This window comes from Aulonocara sp. 'chitande type north' Nkhata Bay, linkage group LG7, assembly GCF_057382095.1.
Source record: "Aulonocara sp. 'chitande type north' Nkhata Bay isolate Kocher_YH1m ecotype deep benthic linkage group LG7, A_spYH_male_GT1.1, whole genome shotgun sequence".
Taxonomy (NCBI): domain Eukaryota; kingdom Metazoa; phylum Chordata; class Actinopteri; order Cichliformes; family Cichlidae; genus Aulonocara; species Aulonocara sp. 'chitande type north' Nkhata Bay.
In genome coordinates, this window is record NC_141350.1 from 15,307,116 (window position 1) to 15,326,510 (window position 19,395).

At 41.8% G+C, this 19,395-nt stretch overlaps 4 protein-coding genes across 9 annotated transcripts; 2 read left to right on the plus strand and 2 right to left on the minus strand.

The window, feature by feature from the left end:
- Positions 1-317: 317 nt before the first annotated feature.
- tmem276a (transmembrane protein 276a) lies at positions 318-3,076 on the minus strand. Its single transcript, XM_086298936.1, has 4 exons — positions 2,353-3,076; positions 1,817-1,930; positions 1,572-1,709; positions 318-1,436 (listed from the first exon to the last, which is right to left on the minus strand). Exons 1-4 carry the CDS (start codon positions 2,753-2,755, stop codon positions 1,189-1,191), a joined length of 903 nt encoding a protein of 300 aa, XP_086155062.1. The 5' UTR covers positions 2,756-3,076; the 3' UTR covers positions 318-1,188.
- A 1,058-nt stretch (positions 3,077-4,134) lies between these two features.
- spi1a (Spi-1 proto-oncogene a) lies at positions 4,135-6,935 on the plus strand. Of its 3 annotated transcripts, none has more exons than XM_086298937.1 (5): positions 4,135-4,273; positions 4,688-4,811; positions 4,887-5,059; positions 6,090-6,255; positions 6,356-6,935. In XM_086298937.1, exons 1-5 carry the CDS (start codon positions 4,247-4,249, stop codon positions 6,664-6,666), a joined length of 801 nt encoding a protein of 266 aa, XP_086155063.1. In that variant the 5' UTR covers positions 4,135-4,246; the 3' UTR covers positions 6,667-6,935. The 3 variants fall into 3 exon arrangements, with proteins under 3 accessions (XP_086155063.1, XP_086155065.1, XP_086155064.1); XM_086298939.1 differs by having other exon boundaries at positions 6,123-6,255; XM_086298938.1 differs by having other exon boundaries at positions 4,718-4,811.
- Positions 6,936-7,488: 553 nt separating this feature from the next.
- Positions 7,489-15,099, plus strand: LOC147324834 (protein regulator of cytokinesis 1-like). Of its 3 annotated transcripts, none has more exons than XM_086298891.1 (14): positions 7,489-7,686; positions 8,530-8,662; positions 8,752-8,874; positions 8,985-9,218; positions 9,295-9,465; positions 9,549-9,698; positions 9,811-9,958; positions 10,056-10,192; positions 10,282-10,377; positions 11,157-11,303; positions 11,415-11,525; positions 13,119-13,226; positions 13,614-13,790; positions 14,646-15,099. In XM_086298891.1, exons 1-14 carry the CDS (start codon positions 7,676-7,678, stop codon positions 14,715-14,717), a joined length of 1,818 nt encoding a protein of 605 aa, XP_086155017.1. In that variant the 5' UTR covers positions 7,489-7,675; the 3' UTR covers positions 14,718-15,099. The 3 variants fall into 3 exon arrangements, with proteins under 3 accessions (XP_086155017.1, XP_086155018.1, XP_086155019.1); XM_086298892.1 differs by having other exon boundaries at positions 13,614-13,723; XM_086298893.1 differs by lacking the exon at positions 13,614-13,790.
- LOC147324835 (ubiquitin-associated protein 1-like) lies at positions 14,039-18,953 on the minus strand. Of its 2 annotated transcripts, XM_086298926.1 has the most exons (6): positions 18,836-18,953; positions 18,606-18,756; positions 17,444-18,091; positions 17,176-17,346; positions 15,598-15,699; positions 14,039-15,512 (listed from the first exon to the last, which is right to left on the minus strand). In XM_086298926.1, exons 2-6 carry the CDS (start codon positions 18,726-18,728, stop codon positions 15,378-15,380), a joined length of 1,179 nt encoding a protein of 392 aa, XP_086155052.1. In that variant the 5' UTR covers positions 18,729-18,756; positions 18,836-18,953; the 3' UTR covers positions 14,039-15,377. The 2 variants fall into 2 exon arrangements, with proteins under 2 accessions (XP_086155052.1, XP_086155053.1); XM_086298927.1 differs by lacking the exon at positions 18,606-18,756 and having other exon boundaries at positions 18,836-18,923.
- Positions 18,954-19,395: the final 442 nt, after the last annotated feature.

Below are 19,395 nucleotides of genomic sequence, written 5' to 3' on the forward strand. Positions count from 1 at the left end.
AAAACTAGTACGCATGAAAAAAAAAACACCTTGAAAAATTATCAGCAACATCAGTGTGTTAATCTGTGAATTGTCAGCATGTTGTGATCCGAGAGCTTTGGATGAAGTTATCCGGACATTCCTCATTTTATGTGGCCCTGCTGTTTATAAACATAGATTGAATTTCCACTGAAGCGTGCAGGCGGAAAAAAAATTACTTCACTTTCATGTTCTATTAAATTTGGACTGATTTATTTCTGTCAGTTTTGTCACTCAGTTTTGGTCACTGATGCACATTTTGGCCACTGACATTTGCACATTTAAGCATTTAGAAGTGGTTGCATAAAACGGTGGCCTGCAAGCAGCTCCAACACCAAGAGAAATAAATTCAGCTGCAGTTTTAAAACAATGCTGTAAACGCCTTGACTCGGTTAGCAGGCCTCTTCTGCCTGCTGGCATAACAGTGAACACATGTTAAGACATAAGACAACCACAAAGGTTTTTTTTGCTTTTGTTTCTTTTTATATGATGTCTGTTCAGTGCATTACATGAGGGGGGAGGGAAAAAAATACTTTTGCATGGCTCTTTTATTTTTCAAAAATATTCCGACAGGGGTAAGACCTCAAGAACAACAAAACACTTCCCTCAAACACAGTTTGGTCTAATGCTCATTATTTTTTTTCCTTGAATAAACACAAATGCATCTGCATACATACAATTCATAAAGTACATGTACATATCTTGTTTTGAATGGGTACATAATGATACACAGTTGCCCTTTGAAATGTGAATTACAAGTCCATGGTTTGATCTTCAGTTCCCATTTGAAAGTTGTGCTATTGACCTCCTGCCAGTGCATCTTTTTCTCTTTTTTATTCTGTTTTTCTTCTCAAACTAGCAGATTTTACAAGAAGAAATTGTTATATTCTCCTCTTGAAGAGCAAGCAATGACACTCAACAGTTTATTCATAAAGAGGGACAGAAGAAAAAAATCAAAAAGCACCAGAGGAACTGAAACCGTCTTCAGTCAAATGTCACCTCTTTATCATTTCCCATGTGAGTGCGAGCAAGTGTCCCATGCTTTCTCTGTGCCTGGCTAAGTGAAGGCTTTCTCTTCTCTCTGAGTCCCTGGGTGAAGCTGTCTCTGGAACAGGGCTCGTCACTGTTTCACAGATGAGACAGGTGTCTGTTTGGTATGCCCGCGGCCTGTCACACACAGCCGTTCTCCTGTCTGGGCTTGTGCACCGCACTGGCCTGTGGGGGGTAGAGGGAGGGAGCGAGTGTGCACAGGAAGCCAGCCAGCAACGTGAGGCCCAGTCCACCCCACGCACAAAACATGGACCAGCCGTAACCATGACTGATGTCCTCTGGTATGCCAAACATGTAGCGCGGATAGCGGGACAGTTCAAAGTTGATTCCGGCCACACACGTGCAAAGGGAGATTATGCAGCACGTCCCTGCCAGAGAGCGAGGATGAAACAAGTCAGCAACCCGATTTGATCCCCCCGTTTTGATGCGCCACGGTTAATAAAGACCACACCGCCCCTCTGCGGTGAGTCGGGGCAGTGCTCTTTATGTAAAGAACTTCTTACCTCCCATGAGGAAGAGAAGTCCGGCGACATACTGCATCAGATCGTGGTCTTGACAGCAGCCCAGAGCGCCTATGATCCAGCCGAACATGATGATGGATATGGCCATTCCTATGAAACTGGCAGTCATCCTCTGGAGATCTGCAAAAAAAAAAAAAAAAAAAGGCACAGCAGAAAACACCGTGTATGTCAGGGGGCGTGCTCAGTTTTTCTACATTAATTCATCAGATTAAAAAAAGGTAACTCACGAAGCGCGTGCCACTCATCCTGCCTTATTGTCTTCGTCAGATTGATTGGCAGATTTCTGGGGAGCTCTGATGATGAGTAGTAGTATTTTATTGGTGTGCAGCGTGGAACCAATCCTGTGGATGTAAACAACACAAAAAGGATGTCTCACATTAGCACTGAGACGAGATGAAGAGGATATCACAAGGCTCGCTCCTGCCACCCCCCACCTCCCAAAAATACGCACCCAGCCCCCACTCCACCACCGCCCACCCATCCACCCACACCACTGTGGAGTAGCTTATTGTACGCATCCCGAGGCTTCTGTTACTACAGGCTGCCCTTTTGTGCTGGGGCGAGAGAAAAAAACAGCACGTCGATCGCATTGTAACTGTACTCCGTGCGATACTGCGTAGGCCTCGAGGGTCTTTGCGCAGCATCAGCACCTTGGATAGCGCATTCGTGCACAAAGTATTGTTACCGACAGCGCCTGTCACTCGACACAAAGCTTCCGAAACAAACACGTTACAGCACAAAAACACGAAGCCCGACACCAAACCTTTAAAGATCAAATCCTCCGTCTCCAAGTCAAACCCTTCTCTGTGGCACTTCCTCCACAGTCCGGTGACGGTGGAGTTGAAATGCCGACTGCAGAGAGACTCCATTGCCGGGGCAGGAGGCAAGAAGTGCCGCTTAGCCCGCAGCAGCATTTCGCCGCTGACACTGGAGCCCTTTCTTTCAACGTTTTTCTCCTTTGGCAGCATCCGAAGCGGAAGGTTGTTGTTGGAGATGTAAATGTAGCCGGGGTCGTTTCTTTTGTTTGAGTAATTCTTGCAGCGTTCCCGGTGCCTCCTGGCGTCAGTCTCGTACCAGTTGTCGGTGCTGATCGCCACCGCGATCAGTCCCAAAGCGCAAAAAGCCAAAAACAGACCTGCCACGGTTAAAGTCCTCATAGCAGCCATGTTCCATGCGTATCTCGCCTCTGTGCCGTGATATTTCCACGGGACAGCGGGACTCCGCTCCTGGCTGCTGCTGATGTCAGTGTCTAAGGTGGGGAGGAAATTTGGCAATACTTGGAAATCGGAAATGCTGATCAATCGGCGAAGCCCTCATTTCTCTAATTTGTCAAGCATCCCCTAAAAGAGCCATATTCGGGGGCGGAGGATAAATAGATTTGGGCCTCGATGTGCTATTTTGGTTGTCTCCTCTATGCCTCTGAACTCAGTCTAGCCTAGATACTGGCCAGTTCAACGTTTCTTTCCAGTAGATGGAGACAGAGCAAATATTTGAAAGCACGAGAAGCCCCAGACCTGCACTTTACGCACCGTGGGTCACGGTTTGCAGTCGTCATAAACACGATTTTCTGGGGTTAAACAAAATAAAGGAACCTTTGCCGTCTTTTAATAGACCATGTCTCAAGGCACCTCAGCTGATGTGTTCCGTGAAACACAAAAATGCAGACAAACAACCTGCTTTTCTCCCTGTGGTGTGCTCACAGGAAACAGTTTCATCACAGCCAGCAGACTGCCTCTGGTAAGTTTCCATTAAACAGAGGCAAAGATGTCAAAGCACAGCGTAATAATGTTTGACTCATTCGATTATTTTAAAAGAAGTCATAAAAATCCACCTCCATGCCAGAAAAAAAAAGTCAGAAGGTGGTTATAAAAATCTCAGTGTTGTATGTATAAAAACGTAGACAAGTTACAGGGACAAAGTGAGTCCAGCTCTTTCCGTCTTTTTTTCACTGGTTTCATCTCATGGTCAGAACTTCCTCAATTGAAACCATAATGCCAAACAAAAAGAGGAACAAGGCTGGTCCAAACTTCACTTTTGGTTTCGACTGCTGCCTGCAGTAGCGATTAAAAAATTCCTGTGTGAATAAACCATACTCATTGTAATTGAGAGTTAGAATCTCATAAAGCCTGCTTTCCTCTTCAATTATGATGTGTTAAATGAAATAAGTGTTGCATTATCTTTAAGTTTAATCATGTTAGGAATGAGTGCAAAGATTAGAGTTAATGTCTCTCTAATCACATCAGTTGAACTGATGAGAGAGAAGAGTTGAAGCAGGGAAGGGCTCGTCATTTAATATGTGATAGCCTTCTCCTCTCACTGCGTCTTCTTTAAGGGTGTGAATGTTTTCACAGACATGTGGAGATGTTTTGCACTCAGAGTGTGCTATAACACACAAAAAAAGCACACTGGGCTTTAGACTTTTAATGCATGCATGTAAACATGGTGTATGGCCATCAGGAACTAACTCACCATATGAACCTAGCAACTGGATATGAATGCAGACTGTATATGTTCCAGCTTATTTCTCACTTTCAGTTCCCATTTGCGTGCTGCAGTCAGTGCCTGGCGACACTCCGTATTTATCGGTGAAGCAATAAGAAAAAGTTAAAAATTACCACAAGCTTAAAGAACCAAGAAGCTCATGAAGCCTTGTTTACATGATGGATGGCTATGTTATATCATCTGTAAGTGGATCTCTTTTGATTTTTTTACCATGTATATGTCATACACCAGGAGATAAGGCTTTGATTTCAGTTTGCGACATCGTGAAGGTATTTTGTTTTCCATGTGGGTTTCTGTTAGATTGAGTTTTCAGTTACCTTTGAAGGTTATTCTAGTGACCAAAGTAGAGCTTTAAGACACTGGAGGTGGTACTTTATTTGTTATTAATGTCTGCAAAGATGATTTTTGTTTGTGTTTAAACAGGATATACTTATTTCACTGCATTTTAACCGTTAACATATGGTAAAGTCCAGTATATAATCTGCACTCCTGCTTTATTCAGCTGATTTGATTGTTTTGTCTGTTTTATGTTCTTCTAAAATCATATCTGAAAACATTTTGGAAAGACAAAGAGACTCAAACTTTTAATTTTTCAGAAACAACATCTCATATTTCCCCCCCAAAAGGCTTCAGAGGAGGTTATTGCAAATGAGGCAGAGAACTATCGACCGTCTGTGGAGCTGTACCCTTACCTCACCGGCGTGGGGGAGATTTGCGATGGTTAGTAGACTGGATTTCAGTGTTAGAAGGTGACTCATCATACGGTCATGTGCTTAAACCTCGGTCACTTTTCAGAACGTAGATGGACCTTCCAATCTGAGCGGGTCCAGGCGTCAGACTTTGAGAATCCCCTCACGGAGCTTCAGGCCGTGTCTCCCCCACAGCTGATACCACCCTACCGCTATGGCAGTGAGTCACTGTACCTCCAACTTGATCCTCCACTCGTTCCTCTGTCTGCATCACCACAAGTAAGTCCATGTATGGTAGCTTGAAAAAACACAGTTTCCATTGATGTGATTGGAATTACTGACAAGTGGCCTGACAAGTAACGAACCCCCTTCTATTAGGATACACTCACTGCCCAAGCTACTATTCTAAAGTAGAGAAATCCTTTTAAGTGTACTGCCGGGTTGTTGTTTTTTTAATTTGTTTTACTGTGATTGAGGTATTAACATGTAGCAGTGATGTTAGGCAGTGATGAAAAAAACATTTACTCAACTGTTACTACACTGCGTGACTCACATCAGTCTGATTGCTCATTATTTCTTCCCTGAGGGAGAATACATTTACTGGAGTCTTTAAAAAGACCTCAAACATTAAAAGAAACTCAGAAAAAAACAAAAAAAACCCTAAAGCTTTGGTAATTATTCTCACTGTCTTGAACACAGCCATGTCTGAAGTAACAGTAAATTATTTGACTTTACTCTGATTCATTTGACATTAAAATGTTCCTCATGTAAGGGTCACGTTCACTATGAAGCCTACATAATGTCAGAAAATTGCCTATAACAATTTTCTATACTCCAAGCAGAATCACAGGCCAAGAAGACCAGACAATATTTGGTATTTTTCTACTACACACTTGTAATGAACATATTTAGTTGACAGATTAATCAACAAATGGATTAGCCATTTCACACATAACTGTGTATATAAACTGTACGTGCTCCTGACTTTCAGAATCATTCAACTGCTGCCAAGAAATGAAAACAAACTGTGCTGCTGTGAACTAAATCGGGGATTTAGAAGATTATAATGTGATTTTATCTACACAAATACAGCACATGATGTGGACAGTCTGGGATATTTCCTCTGAAATGTCATCTGCACTGTTGGGTACTGCTGAGCACTGAATTCTAATTCTGGCACGGCAACTTCCTCTTTTAACACAATGACTGAGTTTAAATGAAAATGTCAGGTGATGAATAACTGCAAAACAAAAAATGTTGCCCGGTCTGTCACTTCTGTGCATAAACATGCTTTAAATTTCCCCTAAAGATCCCATATTACACCTCACCCCTGTGCTACCAGTACCCGCCTTCGGCCTCACCTGGACAGTACTACTCAGAGGAGGACCAGAGAGGAATCAGTCCACCGCTTGAGGTATCAGAGGGCGAGGATGAATATGAAGGTCATAACCCTTCTTCCTTCAGGAGAGACACTAGTGGGTATTTTCAAACCTCTTTTTTTTTTTCTTACATTCAGTCATAAACCTTGTAAACTGAATAAAATTGCTTTAGCAATTCTTATACTTTCCACTCCAGACAACAAGAAGAAAATCCGTCTGTACCAGTTCCTCCTGGACATGCTAAGAAACGGCGACATGAGTGAGAGTATCTGGTGGGTGGACCAGGACAAGGGCATCTTCCAGTTCTCCACCAAACACAAGGAAGCCCTGGCGAACCACTGGGGTATTCAGAAAGGAAACCGCAAAAAAATGACCTACCAGAAAATGGCTCGAGCTCTGAGAAACTATGGTAAAACCGGAGAGATTAAAAAAGTGAAGAAGAAGCTAACCTACCAGTTCAGTGAGAATGTGTTGAGAAACTTATATTCACGTCAGTACCCTCAATGACAAGGGAACAAACGCTGTCTTTAATCATGCTAAACTACTCAAATTTTGTCTGTAGATTTACAATTTCAGTTTGTTTTTCTACCATGTTTCCTTCCTTATTTATTTGTAATCTGTGACATTTGCTAATGTCTATATAAACAGCTTAATTTTAAACTCAAATTATGGGTGAATAAGAACAAAACTAAGAGTAAAAGATCAGTGACAGCTGCAAATAAATGTTTTAAAAATGCATATTGTAATTTTCTGAATGCTGTAAATAAATATAATGCTTTGCTATTTTTGTCAAATTATTCAAATGAACTGGGTCTGTCTTTGAACAAACAAAAAATGTGTTTTACTCCTTAAAATAAAAATCTTCCTAGCCTTGTTAAAAAGGCAGAATAGAGCTGTCCCTCTCTGGAAAGATAGAGAACTCATTAGAATATTAAATTAAATAGATGTCGCAACAACACTCTTCGTGCAAAAGATTAAGTACAATAGTTGCTACGAAATGACCTGCGAGTAAATTATAAAGGTGTATTTAGTCTGTACCTATGTAACGTCCTTCCTTGGACAAAACTTTTTCTTCACTCGTCAGTATAGTCCTTATACCTGGCTATTTAAGAGGAAGGACTTTTATTTTTCTTTGTTTTGTTTTATTTTGTTTGTTGCAGACATTTCAAACACTTTTGTATGAATCATTAAAGCAATGTATCCCCATTTACCTCTTGCTGAAGACTGCTGCAGCCCCGCGTTTGGACAAGTGGGAGAAGTTGCACGTACAGCATAAGCTTTTATTTTACAAGTTCTCTGGTTCCGCTCCACAGCTATTTCCGCCTACGTCATTTCACCGGCCAATCAGAGTCCAAGCATTGTTTCGGTCCAAATTTCAAATGCACTCGACAAACGAACGGGCAGTCGGGCAACTACACTGACTTTAACCTAGATTTTTTTATTTGAGGAGTCAAAAGACCGTCTGCAGGAACAGGACGATTCTTTTTAAAACATTTCAATTGTCTGCGGTGGCGAAATGAGAGTGAGGTTAGTACTGAATATAAATATAATTCTTAGCGGTTTATGTAAGTTGTGTTCTAAACTTGCTGATTAGCTTTAGCATTTAATGTTAATTGTGAGAAAGGTCGCACAGCCTGTTTCACACATTGAGACGGAGCAGTCGTTAGGTTATGCTGTCATTACTATTTGGGTTTTTTTGGTCACTCATATTGTTCAGGATTAGGGATACCACGGATATGCTACGCCGTCTGCAACTATTTAAATGTTAGTTTGCTCGGTCGATGGTGGAAGGGCTGTTGCGTCTGGTTTTGCGGGTGCTAACACAGCTGTTTCCTGTCTGGTTTTAAAATCCCTGGCTTACTGTAGTATAAAATAATATACTTTTTTGTTTACATTTTGAGTAATTGAAACACTAGTTAAAATATCAAAGTCCTGCTAACGTACAGGCCGCCCCCCCACCCACCCCGAGGGCCACTTTGAGTCAGGAAAAACCCAGTGAAACCTGTCTGATTTGATTGTTAGCCCCGAATACACACCCGTAACCTCTGTGTACACCAGCTTATTTTATTACAGTATCCACCACACTTTACACTCGGTTACCCTGAACCTGTGAGCGGATACGTTTTTCCGTTTGATGAGCTCTTGAACTTTATTTTTACTTCATGAAATTAAAATTTTACTTGTATTGCGTTGTCATGTTGTATTTTATTTCATTGAAATGTATACCTTTCTACTTTTTTATGCCATTTTGTTATGTTTTTTGTTTGTTTTTTGTATTTAGCTTATTTTTGAACTGCTGCAACAAAGGAATTGCTCAACTTTTGTGGTAAAGTGTATCTTAACAAACTTGAGGATCTGGTTCTCTTCCAGTGAAGTCCACGCTGCTGAGTCTGTTGCCTACCTGAACAGAGCCCTGGTCAGGTTGCAGGATATTTGGGAAGAGATAGGGATTCCTGAAGAGCAGCGCCTACAAAGAACCAATGATGTTCACAAGCACATTAAAGTGAGTTCTGACACTGGTGTACATTATGGTACCTTTTGGCCTTGTAGGACTAATCATACAATTGCCTCTTTGGTTTTTCTTGCCTTCAGGGTTTGCTGGACCTCATGATTGCAGAAGAAGAGGAGCTCAAGAAGAGAGTACTCAAAAGTATAGAGTCTTGTCGCAAGGAACTCAGTATTTTGTATAGTGAGCTTCAGATGGCCCCTTTTGAGGTATTTACATTTGAGAAGTGTGTCTGAGTGTTTTTTTTTTTTGTTTTTTTGTTTTTTTATAACCAACAAGACGATCTGTGTTAGGCCTTACCTTTTGGATTTCTTTGCAGGAGGAGGATGGCTGCAGCATGTTGCAGATGGAGAAGAACTGCCGCACACATCTGGAGGTGATGAAGGAGCACAAAAAGCAAAGAATGGAAGAGCTTAAAGGCCTCGTTGTCAAAGACCGAGAGCTGTGTGATGTTATGTGCACTACCCCATTTTGCATCAACCAGGACTCTGTTCCATCATTGACACAGCTAGAGAGCTATCGGGCCTACGTTGATGATCTCACCAAAGAGAAGGTGTTTTTGATTTTCTGTTTGTTTCTTTAATATTACAGTTTTTGCTTTTGGTTTGTAACCTGTCTCGTCACTGCAGGAGCATCGTCGCAAGGAATTTGTGAGCATCAAAAAGGAGATCATTGTATGCATGGATGATCTGGAGCAGCAGCCAGAGACGAGTTTTGAGACTGATGTGATTTGTGAGGATGAAGAGGCATTTTGCCTGTCGAATGACAACATTGCTGCTCTCAAACTCCTCCTCGGTCAAGTGAGTTTGTGATCTTTCCTTTTCTAATATGATCCGTCTATGGTATTGCATAGAATAACGTGGGTGATTTCTTCTTCTTCCAGTTGCAAAACCGCAAGGCTGAGAATGAGCTCCTTTGTTCAGGTTACCGCACTAAGATCCAGGAGCTCTGGGAACGGCTTCAGATTCCCCAAGAGGACAGGGAAATTTTCTCAGAGCATATGATCAACACAAAGAAAAGAAACATGGAAGCGGTACAAACCTACCTTTTGATTTATAATTTTAAATAATGTGTCTGTTTACTTTCCACCCAGATCCTCTAAGCCCTCGTAAAAGGTTCTGATAATGTGTATCCTGTGTTTCTAGCTCCAGGCTGAGGTCCAGCGTCTAGAGGTGCTGAAAATGCAGAGCATGCAAAGTGTCATTGAGGCCATCCGAGCAGAGATCGCCCTCCTATGGAATAAATGTTTCTACAGCCCCGAACAGCAACAAGCTTTTGCTCCATTCCATGATGGTGAATGTCTGTTTTAATAACGACTGCTTTATTTCAAACATATGCACCAAAGGTCACAGAGGGCGTTACTGTTCTGGTACATCTTTTCTTTACTCAGATGATTTCACAGAAGAGCTCCTCAATCTACATGAGGCTAAGATCACGACCTTGAAGAAGTGTTATGAGGACCACAAAGATCTCTTTGAGGGAGTCACTAAATGGCAGGACAACTGGACGTTGTACTTGGAGCTTGACGTGAGTGCTGTCTCTAAGTTTTTTGTGGAAGCTTTTAAAATGCTTATCTCTGGGCATGGTGACATGTGGCTGTATGCTTCCCCTTTTAGAAAAAGGCTAATGACCCTTCAAGATTCAACAACAGGGGTGGGAACCTTCTGAAAGAAGAGAAGCAGAGAACTGACCTGCAGAAAAGTTTGCCTAAGGTGAGAATTTCTATGCTGCTTCAGTAAAAATAGCATTACTGTAAGCAGATGCCAGCCTGTAAGATATTCTCTTAGAAGACATTTCAAAGATGTCATATTGGATGAATTGGCAAATAAAAGGAGATGAAGAAAAACTCCATTGCTGTATTGCAGGTTTTGTCCAACAGATGGGGATATTAAATGACTGTCACTCTCTGGTTCAGGTGCATATGTCTGTTCATCAAAAGCATTTCAGAAATTGATGTAATCTGAAAGTCCACTGTCAGTGCAGAAGCTGTTAAAAGGGAATCGGCTGAGCTCTACTAATCCAAAAATGCGCATTTTGCTGTTCAAAATGGGCTTTATTTAGATAGCCTAGTCAGGGGACACATGCAGCAAAGGGCCTCTGGTGGGTGGCCCTGCATTTCTGCCTTGCAATCTATGGTCAACTGTATATCGTGTGAGTTCAACTGCTTTGGGATTTTCTCTGGAAAAAGAACAGTTCAGAGCAAATCATTAAATGCTCAAAATTACTCTGACATTATGTCCGTGATGACTGGATGTAATCTTTCCTGCCTTACTTCAGGCCCACACGGTCTTTAAAAAACCAGTTGAGTGCAGTTTGAAGCCTTGAGTTTTGGCTCACAGGGATTTTTCTCACATTAGACTCCCTCCTCATTATTAAGTATTGGTATTGTTTCACAGTGGTGTCTGTTTGTTTTTTAAAGTGTACATATAAGAGAAGTAAGTGTAATAAGGCCCCTTTTTGTGACAACATAAAAACTTATGCTTGTTTTCAGTTGGAAAAGAGTCTGAAAGCCCAAATCGACGTTTGGGAGCAGGAGCATGGCAAAGATTTTCTGGTGAATGGACAGAAATTCCTCGATTATGTGCAGCAGCAGTGGGATCAACACCACAATGAAAAGGAGAAGGAGAAGCTTGAAAGGGTATGTGAGGTTATTGCTGTGACACACTCTGTCGTGACTTTCACTTCCCTGTAGCAGTAGTTTTGCCAGTGCATTTTTTTTTCTTTAAATGCATTGTTCTTTGAAAAATAGCAAATGAAGAAAACTAAGCAGATGCAAGAGGAAATGCTGTATGGAACGATGGTGAAAACCCCGTCTAAAAGGCGGATAGGAGGGACTCCAACACCTGGAAAAATGAAAAAGGTAAATGGGTAGATATTTCTGTGGTTTTTCTCAATCAATCAAAGCTTTATTCGTCACATGCAGGTTGCCCTGCAGTGAAATGGGACCCCCCCGACCTTACACATATAGCACAAACATTACATGGGGATACAGGTCGGAGATTGGTAGAATCAGAGAAAAAAACATTGAAATGTACACTACAGTGGGGAAAGTACAAGAGGGGAAAAAAGAGACCCCTACTCATGCTGTGCTTCCATGGTAGGACAGCATGAGAACAGGAAACAAAAAAACTCCTCTGCACAAAAAAGCACATAAATGTCCACAGCACAACATTGTGAAGACATGACAAGCCACAGGGGTGGGTGGGGGGTGAGGAGTAATCCGAGGCGAACACAGCAGCCGCCCTGCACAGCGCTACCATTCCAGCGCGACACACAGACCCGCCGTGTTCCCTCGCAGGAAACAAGCATCGAAGGCGTTGGAAAGGGAGGGGGGATGAGTGAGTGCCTATCAGTGCAAGTGTATGTGTGTGCGTGTCCATAGTTCAGCTGAGACAGTGTCCTTCGGCCTATCAGGCTAAGTAAACAGTCCTCCAGCCAATCCAGGTGTCCTTGCATGGGATGGGAAGAATAGCCGTAACACAGTCGTTATCAGGGAGTGATTGTTCGGCTCCAGCCTTGGGCCTGCAGCTGGCACCGTGATGGGGATCCGCAATGTTCATGTTGATTTTGTTAATTTCCATGCGAGCAGCCCAGGAGAATTTTCAGGCTGCTCTTTAACACTCCGACGCTGGTCTCTCAATCTCCCGTTGGAGAGTCGCGAGCCTCCCCATGATGGTATCAAACTTCTGTTCCATGGTGTTATCATTCTTTTGATTCTGAGACCTCACAACTGCAGTGATCCGTTCCGCGATGTTTTCCAACTGTCACTCAAGGGTCTCATTTTGAGCAGGCCTCTCTCTGATGTTTCCCCCCATACGCTCAATGGTGTTGTTTGAGCCTTCACAGCAGCTGCAAGCGTCTCCAAGGTGTTGACCATATTACGTTCGTTGTGAGAGGTTGCGCCTCGTTCCATTTCGATTCCAGCGGGCAGCCTTGGGGGGGGTTTGAACAGCCGGTTCCGCTCTCTTATTTCTCCAATAAACCAGGGCTAAGCCAACTCCGATCAGCATGAACCCTGTTATCACGGTTCCGAATAGATGGATATCTTCAGCGTCCTCGATAGACAGTCCCGCCAGGCACATGATCCTCCAGTTCTGCCACCCGTCCATCGTGTATCCGGCAGGGAAAGTCCCTCCAGGGCACTCAGGCTCTCCCGAGCCCAGATTTCTCGTTGAGAAAAGGGTGTCAATAGCATTCAGAGACCAGTTGATCAAATCCATAATTCTCTTTTAGGTTTTAGAGAACGACAGTGTGAGGTTATTCCAGGGAAAGTAATGCACACAAGACAAGGACATAGGCTAAGTAGGGAAGATAAGGGTGAGGAGGAGAGGAGAAAAGTGCGACCGCCTTCGCTGAGAGCTGAAGAAGAAAAATATTTCTGTGGTTTTTCTGTAACTGTGTTAATGTCAAACGTGAGCACTGACTGAAACGCCTGTGTGCCCTGTCCACTCAGCTCAATGGCACCTCAACTTTCTCCACTCCAACCAGCTTCCTGAGTTCAGGCCTCAGTGGGACCATGTGCCTGTCGTCCACCCAGAAACCACCGTTGTCTGCTAGCAAGGTATTGTGCTTCATGTTGTTTTTGACAGTCAAACCATCAGGATTAGATTGGCTTGTTCAGTATCTTAGACAGGTTTGATCATCATTATTTTCATATTGAAACGGTAAAACCTCTAACATTAGTTTGTATCTAGACTCAATGTTGGTCAACGTTTGAGTTTAGTGTGCTCTGAATATGATGCAGACGTTGACACTGATAATCATTCTACCCAACTAGTCAAGTCCAGTGTCGTTAACTAAGATAAATATACATAATATCAAATGCATTATTTTGTATGTCAAGATATTGGACACGGTGAAAGTGCTCATCTGTCATAATGTCCTATATAGTCTTTAAAATGAAAGGGCTTGCCAAAACACATCATCATTCTAGTTGGTCTCATTGTAGGGTCTTGGCCTGCGAACCCCTGGACATGGAAAGGCACCCCGTGCGCTAGAGCGAAACAAGGAAAATATCTCCCACCTTAATAGAAACACTCCAAGTGGCACACCACTAAGGTCTCAGGATACTCAAGATCACACCTTCACCTTTAACTCTATTGCTGGCTCCTATTCGGAATTTGCGGTAAATGGGGTTTTTACATCTGTTTAGTCAACTCAGTGGTAAAGATTATTGTAAGACTAAACATTTGGCTCACAGTTTAAGTTTACCACCAAATGTACAACTTATTTAATTTCTTGCTATGTGGGTGTACATGTATTTTATAATGCAGATGAAATTCCCACATTATGCAGTTGTGATGCAAAGAAAAAGCTACAAAAATCATTTATAACATGATGACAAGACTTTAAGAAACAAAGCTGTCTGCCATCTTTTAATGTTTGAATACATTTATTCCAAATTTCGTCATACAGTCAGCAGTAATTAATATATAGAAAATGTTGATTATTTGTATTGAGATTTACACGAACCACCACCTTTTACATATAAGTATACATATAGTGTTTGACACATCCACTGGGAGAGCGGGCAGGGGGATTGCGTCAGAAGGGGCAGCCGGCATACAATCAAAGTTACTGATTCATCCACTGAGGCAACCCCCTGTTAATAAAGGGACAGCCAAAAGAATCTGTCTACAATGAATGTATAAATTTAAAAAGTCAAAGTACACTAGGTCTTATGAAAAAAATATTGAAATGGCTACGGCCCTGTGCTATAACTAATAAATCAAAAAAAAAAAAAAAAATCCTGTCATGCCAAAGTTTCAATGACTTATTTGTCTGAGCTGCAGCTAAAACTTTCCACCACATGACTCAAATCTGGTCATCATGAGGTTAAAGGTTTCCAAAGTGAATACATCTACTTAATTTGTCATGTGAGAAAACCATGTTGATACACAAATATTTTACCTTTGATCTTTTTTTTTTTCTTCTTTTTTTTTTTAAATATGAAAACATTAATTTGGACTGTTTCTTACAGAGGGACCTCACGAAGTCTTCTAAATCGAATGTAAAGTCAGGACTGCTGAACTCGACTGTCAGTCATCAGTGATGGTTCAACAGAGCTGCTCTGGCACAGAGGGTCGCCCACCTCAGGGGTAGTTTGGTGACACAATGAACAAGAGGGAACTTCTTACAAAAAACTGTAAATATTTTGTCAACATTTCTCTTTATTAGAATTTTTTCCAGGGTTTCCTCTGCTCTTTGCATTTCTCTGGCATTTTAAAAGTTTTACGATGTCTTTTTATTTGATCCTATTTTGGCTTAGATTAAATATTATCTGTTATCTACGGCACTACTGTTTTACTAAATTGGAAAGTGGCACCATGATTTTCTTTTTCGAGCTGGATTGACAGCTAATTTTGCTTATCAGAAACCAAACATAGGGTGGTTTTATTCTTTTCTTTAACCTGTAAATAAACGTTTTAAAAGCAGTTTGTTCTCTGTGGCTATTATTTTCCCATCATTCCTGCCCCTAATTTTTCAGCTGAACATGGTTTTACTTCAGCTGAGTGTAAGCCAAAACGCAGTATTTGATTTCAGCCAGAGGTAAATCCTTGCCAGAGTTATCATTGTAATTGTAAAGTATTGTTCTTTCTATAAAACTATAGGTAGGGGACTGGTCTGGAGGAACTGAGCTCTCACGAGTGCTCTTCTAGTGAGTGGATGTAAAAGTCCTTCCCTTCTTTTCACTGGAAATGTGATGACTTATTTAAGCCATGCGTGTCATGAGCTCCTCAAGAGCCCTCTCACGGTGATTTTCATTAACAAGCAGCACTTCTTTGATTGCGCTTTGCTGGAAGCCCATCTCGTTAAACTGAGCCAACAGGCGTAGGAACTCAGCAGCCTGGAAAAAGAAGATATTGTTTTGCTCCTTCACGTCAAGGTACAATAGTGTGTGACAGGTGCTGACTTGGAAAAACTGGATTTACCTTGCTTTCACAGTTCTGAAACATCTCCAAAGCCTCTTCCACCTGTGCTTGGTCATAACCCAGCTGACACAGACGATCACAGGTAACCAGATATTTTAACACCTGTCGATAGCAGAAAAAGCATGAATTTTATCCATTTCTGTGTACAATTTTATGAAGTCTATTCATTAACGTTTGGGAATGTGAATACAGGATATAGCTTGACCTACATACTATTACTTTACAGATGTGTTTTATGTTTACCGGTAATGCATTAGAAAAACATTGGTTTGCCAAGTATTGCAAATTAGGTGAGGGATAATTGTGATTGCTGTATTTTCTTTAACCTCTTCTGATGCCATTACTTTTTTTTTTTTTTTTTAAGTATGTGTGTATTGGTTTTTAAATACTTAAAAAACGCATTTATACAAAACAAACAGGCCATTGGTGGCGGCTCAGAAAAAGCATTACTTGAGTTATAAGTATTCATAGTACAATGTGATATTGTTAATCCACAGGACAATGGATAGAATAAAGATTTATTTTGATCACCAATTTCATGGTGATTGGTTCCCCAGGAGTTCCCTATTTAATGCCTTGGTGGAAAAACTCAAATTAGTTACCCCAAAACGTCTATAAACTGTTACTGTAACTTGTTGAACTCATTAGATAGGGTTCCTTGCTCTGTTCAAAAATTTACACACAGAGGTGAAGTGCCTTTGAATATTTTACTTAATCTAATTGGATAGAAGTATGGACAGCTTTGAATTGAGGTGTGCTGAGCATTTATAGAGATACTGTGAATGTTTACCAATCTGCCTGGAATGACTGAGGATGGATCATTTACATTTGGTTGGATGCTGTAGAGTTGAGACACAGCTCATTTGGAAAATAGCTTAATTTTCAGGAGACCATCCAAGACCGCGTGGCTGGGCTTCTGTTCATCTTTAAAAAGGATACATGTCTCAAGTTTGCGCACGTCTTTCAGTTTTTCAATGGAAAGCTTGAATGTCTTCTGTAATTTTTGGAAAGGGGCAAGCTAGCCCTCTATAGAGGTCTCCCAACTAACTTATACCCTTCTGCCTCCAGATTTTAAACACACAGTCCTCCAAACCTGGACTGAATGATTGATTGAAGCATATTGGGGACTCGACATATACCTTGGGGCCTTTCAGTAGTAAGAGCACCTGAGGCCAGACTTGATGCCCAGTGTCTTTAATTAAAATACAATAGCATATATCTTATCCCACCACTCATAACTGTGATGCTGGGCTAACAAAGAGACAGATACCATTCATGCTCACTTTCACACCTATGGCCAATTTAGATTCACATATTAACCCAACATGCAGGTATTTGGACTGTGCAAAGAAGCCAGAGAACCCACACAGGCAGGAGAACATGTAAACTCAACACAAAAGGCTCCAGCTGGCTAGTAGATTTGAACCTTCTTGGTGCTAACTACTGTATCACTGTGCCGCTCTATCCTAAAAGTTTTAATTTCGAGTCAGAATTTACTCAGTCAGACTTAAGAGTTCACAGTTTCGTAGAAAAATGCAATCATTAAACGGCATGTTCTAGCCCCAGTGTGTTACGTACCTTTTCAGGGCTCCTATAGCCTGTCTTCTGCAGCGCCAGAATAGCTGTTCTTAAAGGGTAGCCTTTCTCAGTGATTGTTTCAAGTAACTCTCTCTCTTCCTGGCTGAGGGCTGTCAAAAGCTCTGCTGCACAGTCGAAGAAAACCCCCCGAGACACACCGCTCGTCAGAACCTGATGATGACAAGGGAAGACCAGGCACAAATAATAGAAAACAGCTTTACCTGCTTCAAGTATTATATTGTTATGTGACGCTCTCAGAAAAACCAACCTTCTTTCTGCGGTTTTGTAAAACAGGCCCTGCAGAGGAGGGTCGTTGTTGCTGCCTCGGTGGGGAAGGTCCAGCGGGTGGTGTGTTTTGGGAGAACTTCCTGCCTGAAGAGCGCTGCCTCTTCTTGATGTTCCTCTGGCCCTGAGGGAGCGGGCTGGCTTGCTGTGATCTGTGCTGCTCGAGCACACGCAGAGGCTGTCTGCACTCTTGGGGAGAAGACGTGCCCCTGTGACCTCTGAAACACTGAGCTGAGCCAGTCTTACAGTTGTGAGGGGAAGCAACAAAGTGCATGTCTTTGACTCTGGAGATTGGGCCTTTGAGTGAAGCGCTCCGGGGCCGCTCCCTGCAATTTATGAGGTGAGGGGCATCTTCAGTAGAGGACATTTCATTGTCCTCATGATAACCATCTTCATCATCAGAGTCAGATACGAGGAACTTGACGGTGCGATGGCGCAGCCAGTGAGCGTCTGCAGAGTTCAAGCTGTGGCTGCGGGGCCAAGGGTTGGGGACCCACTGATCGCTGCTCCTGGGAGTGACTCTGTGACTCTCCTTAGGGCTGCTGAACATCAACCAGTAAGGTGGGCAGGATGGAGCCTGGCAGACTGGCTGCTGGCCAGTTAAAATCCATCTCTCCAGGTTGAATCCGTACTGCAGAAAAATTATAAAGATTTGGAGCATTAGCCTTTTCCACAGCTGACATTTACAGGTGTGGAGGTTACTAAAAACCGTAATAACTGTGTAGTATTCAAGTGTGGACATGACCCTAAATATACAAATTTTATCATACAACCTGTGCTTTTCTTCCAGGGGAAAAAGACCTATACCAGTAATGTTAATAAGGTGCAATAAAAACCATTTTCAACTTCACAGTAAAAGCCCAATCTAGCTTTTTTATTTGAACTTAATCCTTCATTACAGTGTGCATATTGTTTCAGGAGAACATTGTCTTCAGCACTGTTTAAACTCTTATTAGAATCTGTAACTTCAGAAGTGCATTAAAATGAAGAAAAAAAAAAAAAGCTTTGCTAAACTCCAAAACTCAAACCCTGGATTTTAAAGTAATTAAACTGAGAAAGTAAAATTGCAAGCAGATACTGAACAAGAAAGAACACACAGGCTCTATATTGAGAAATTTTTTGAAATGTTTTTTTTAATGTTTGACCTCAGTTTCCTTCATTATCTGTCGGCAGTCTGGTAGAGTAATGTCCGGAGCAGGCAACAGCTGCATTTCTTCCTCCAGTGGACCCAGCTCGGTCTGAAACGGGACATCTTCCAGCATGTTCATCACCACCAAAATGTTTCAAATCACCAACCTGCATCAGAAGACATGAAGATCTCCTGTATCTTCAGCTTTAAGTTTTAAAAGAAAGTTTTACCTTTTGACATTTTTACCTTGGTCAGATATGTTCTTCCAGGTCCACGGTCCTCTGAAACAATCGGCAAGTGTTTGGAGTAAATGACTCACAGACAGCAGACGCGATAAACCCCTTCGCCACTAAGCCTCTGACATCATTGAGTTTGTTTACCAATACCTCAGGTGCCTGCTTTAACCTCCTAAGACCCGAACTCTTAAACGGCATGCATTTTTAATTTCTCTTTGATATTTGGGCATATTAGGGCCCGATGAATGTAAAAACAAAGAATTACCAGATTTTCTTTTTTTTTAACCTTATTTTTGTTTTTAGAAAAATAAGAGCCACAAATGAAGATATTCGTTTAAAATTTTAGAACAGTAGCAGTATAATGTCCTCGTAAGTGGATATCAGGCCCTTGTAGAGCAAAATTGAGTATGTTGGTCTAAATAACCCAAAATGTGATGTCCACATATGTGGACGCCAGGTCCTAGGAGGTTAATCCCACAGTCATACAGCCATTAGAAATATATCAAACAAACATATCAAAATTAAACCATGTAACACCAAAACATATACATATTATATTTTGAAAAACAA

What these genes read in the sequence shown, in the direction of transcription:
- tmem276a (XM_086298936.1), bottom strand. Translation starts at nt 2,755, where the DNA reads ATGGCTGCTATGAGGACTTTAACCGTGGCAGGTCTGTTTTTGGCTTTT. An exon ending in GGAGGATTTGATCTTTAAAG is followed by an intron (nt 1,931 to 2,352) that starts GTTTGGTGTCGG and finishes TTACATCCACAG; the next exon opens with GATTGGTTCCACGCTGCACA. An exon ending in GGATGAGTGGCACGCGCTTC is followed by an intron (nt 1,710 to 1,816) that starts GTGAGTTACCTT and finishes TTTTTTTTGCAG; the next exon opens with ATCTCCAGAGGATGACTGCC.
- spi1a (XM_086298937.1), top strand. Translation starts at nt 4,247, where the DNA reads ATGATGGATGGCTATGTTATATCATCT. An exon ending in CTCTGTCTGCATCACCACAA is followed by an intron (nt 5,060 to 6,089) that starts GTAAGTCCATGT and finishes TTTCCCCTAAAG; the next exon opens with ATCCCATATTACACCTCACC. An exon ending in TTCCTTCAGGAGAGACACTA is followed by an intron (nt 6,256 to 6,355) that starts GTGGGTATTTTC and finishes TTTCCACTCCAG; the next exon opens with ACAACAAGAAGAAAATCCGT.
- LOC147324834 (XM_086298891.1), top strand. An exon ending in TCAAACTCCTCCTCGGTCAA is followed by an intron (nt 9,466 to 9,548) that starts GTGAGTTTGTGA and finishes TTCTTCTTCCAG; the next exon opens with TTGCAAAACCGCAAGGCTGA. An exon ending in AGAAGGAGAAGCTTGAAAGG is followed by an intron (nt 11,304 to 11,414) that starts GTATGTGAGGTT and finishes TTTGAAAAATAG; the next exon opens with CAAATGAAGAAAACTAAGCA.
- LOC147324835 (XM_086298926.1), bottom strand. Translation starts at nt 18,728, where the DNA reads ATGAACATGCTGGAAGATGTCCCGTTTCAGACCGAGCTGGGTCCACTG. An exon ending in AGATAATGAAGGAAACTGAG is followed by an intron (nt 18,092 to 18,605) that starts GTCAAACATTAA and finishes ATTTTTCTGCAG; the next exon opens with TACGGATTCAACCTGGAGAG. An exon ending in GCTATAGGAGCCCTGAAAAG is followed by an intron (nt 15,700 to 17,175) that starts GTACGTAACACA and finishes TGCTATCGACAG; the next exon opens with GTGTTAAAATATCTGGTTAC.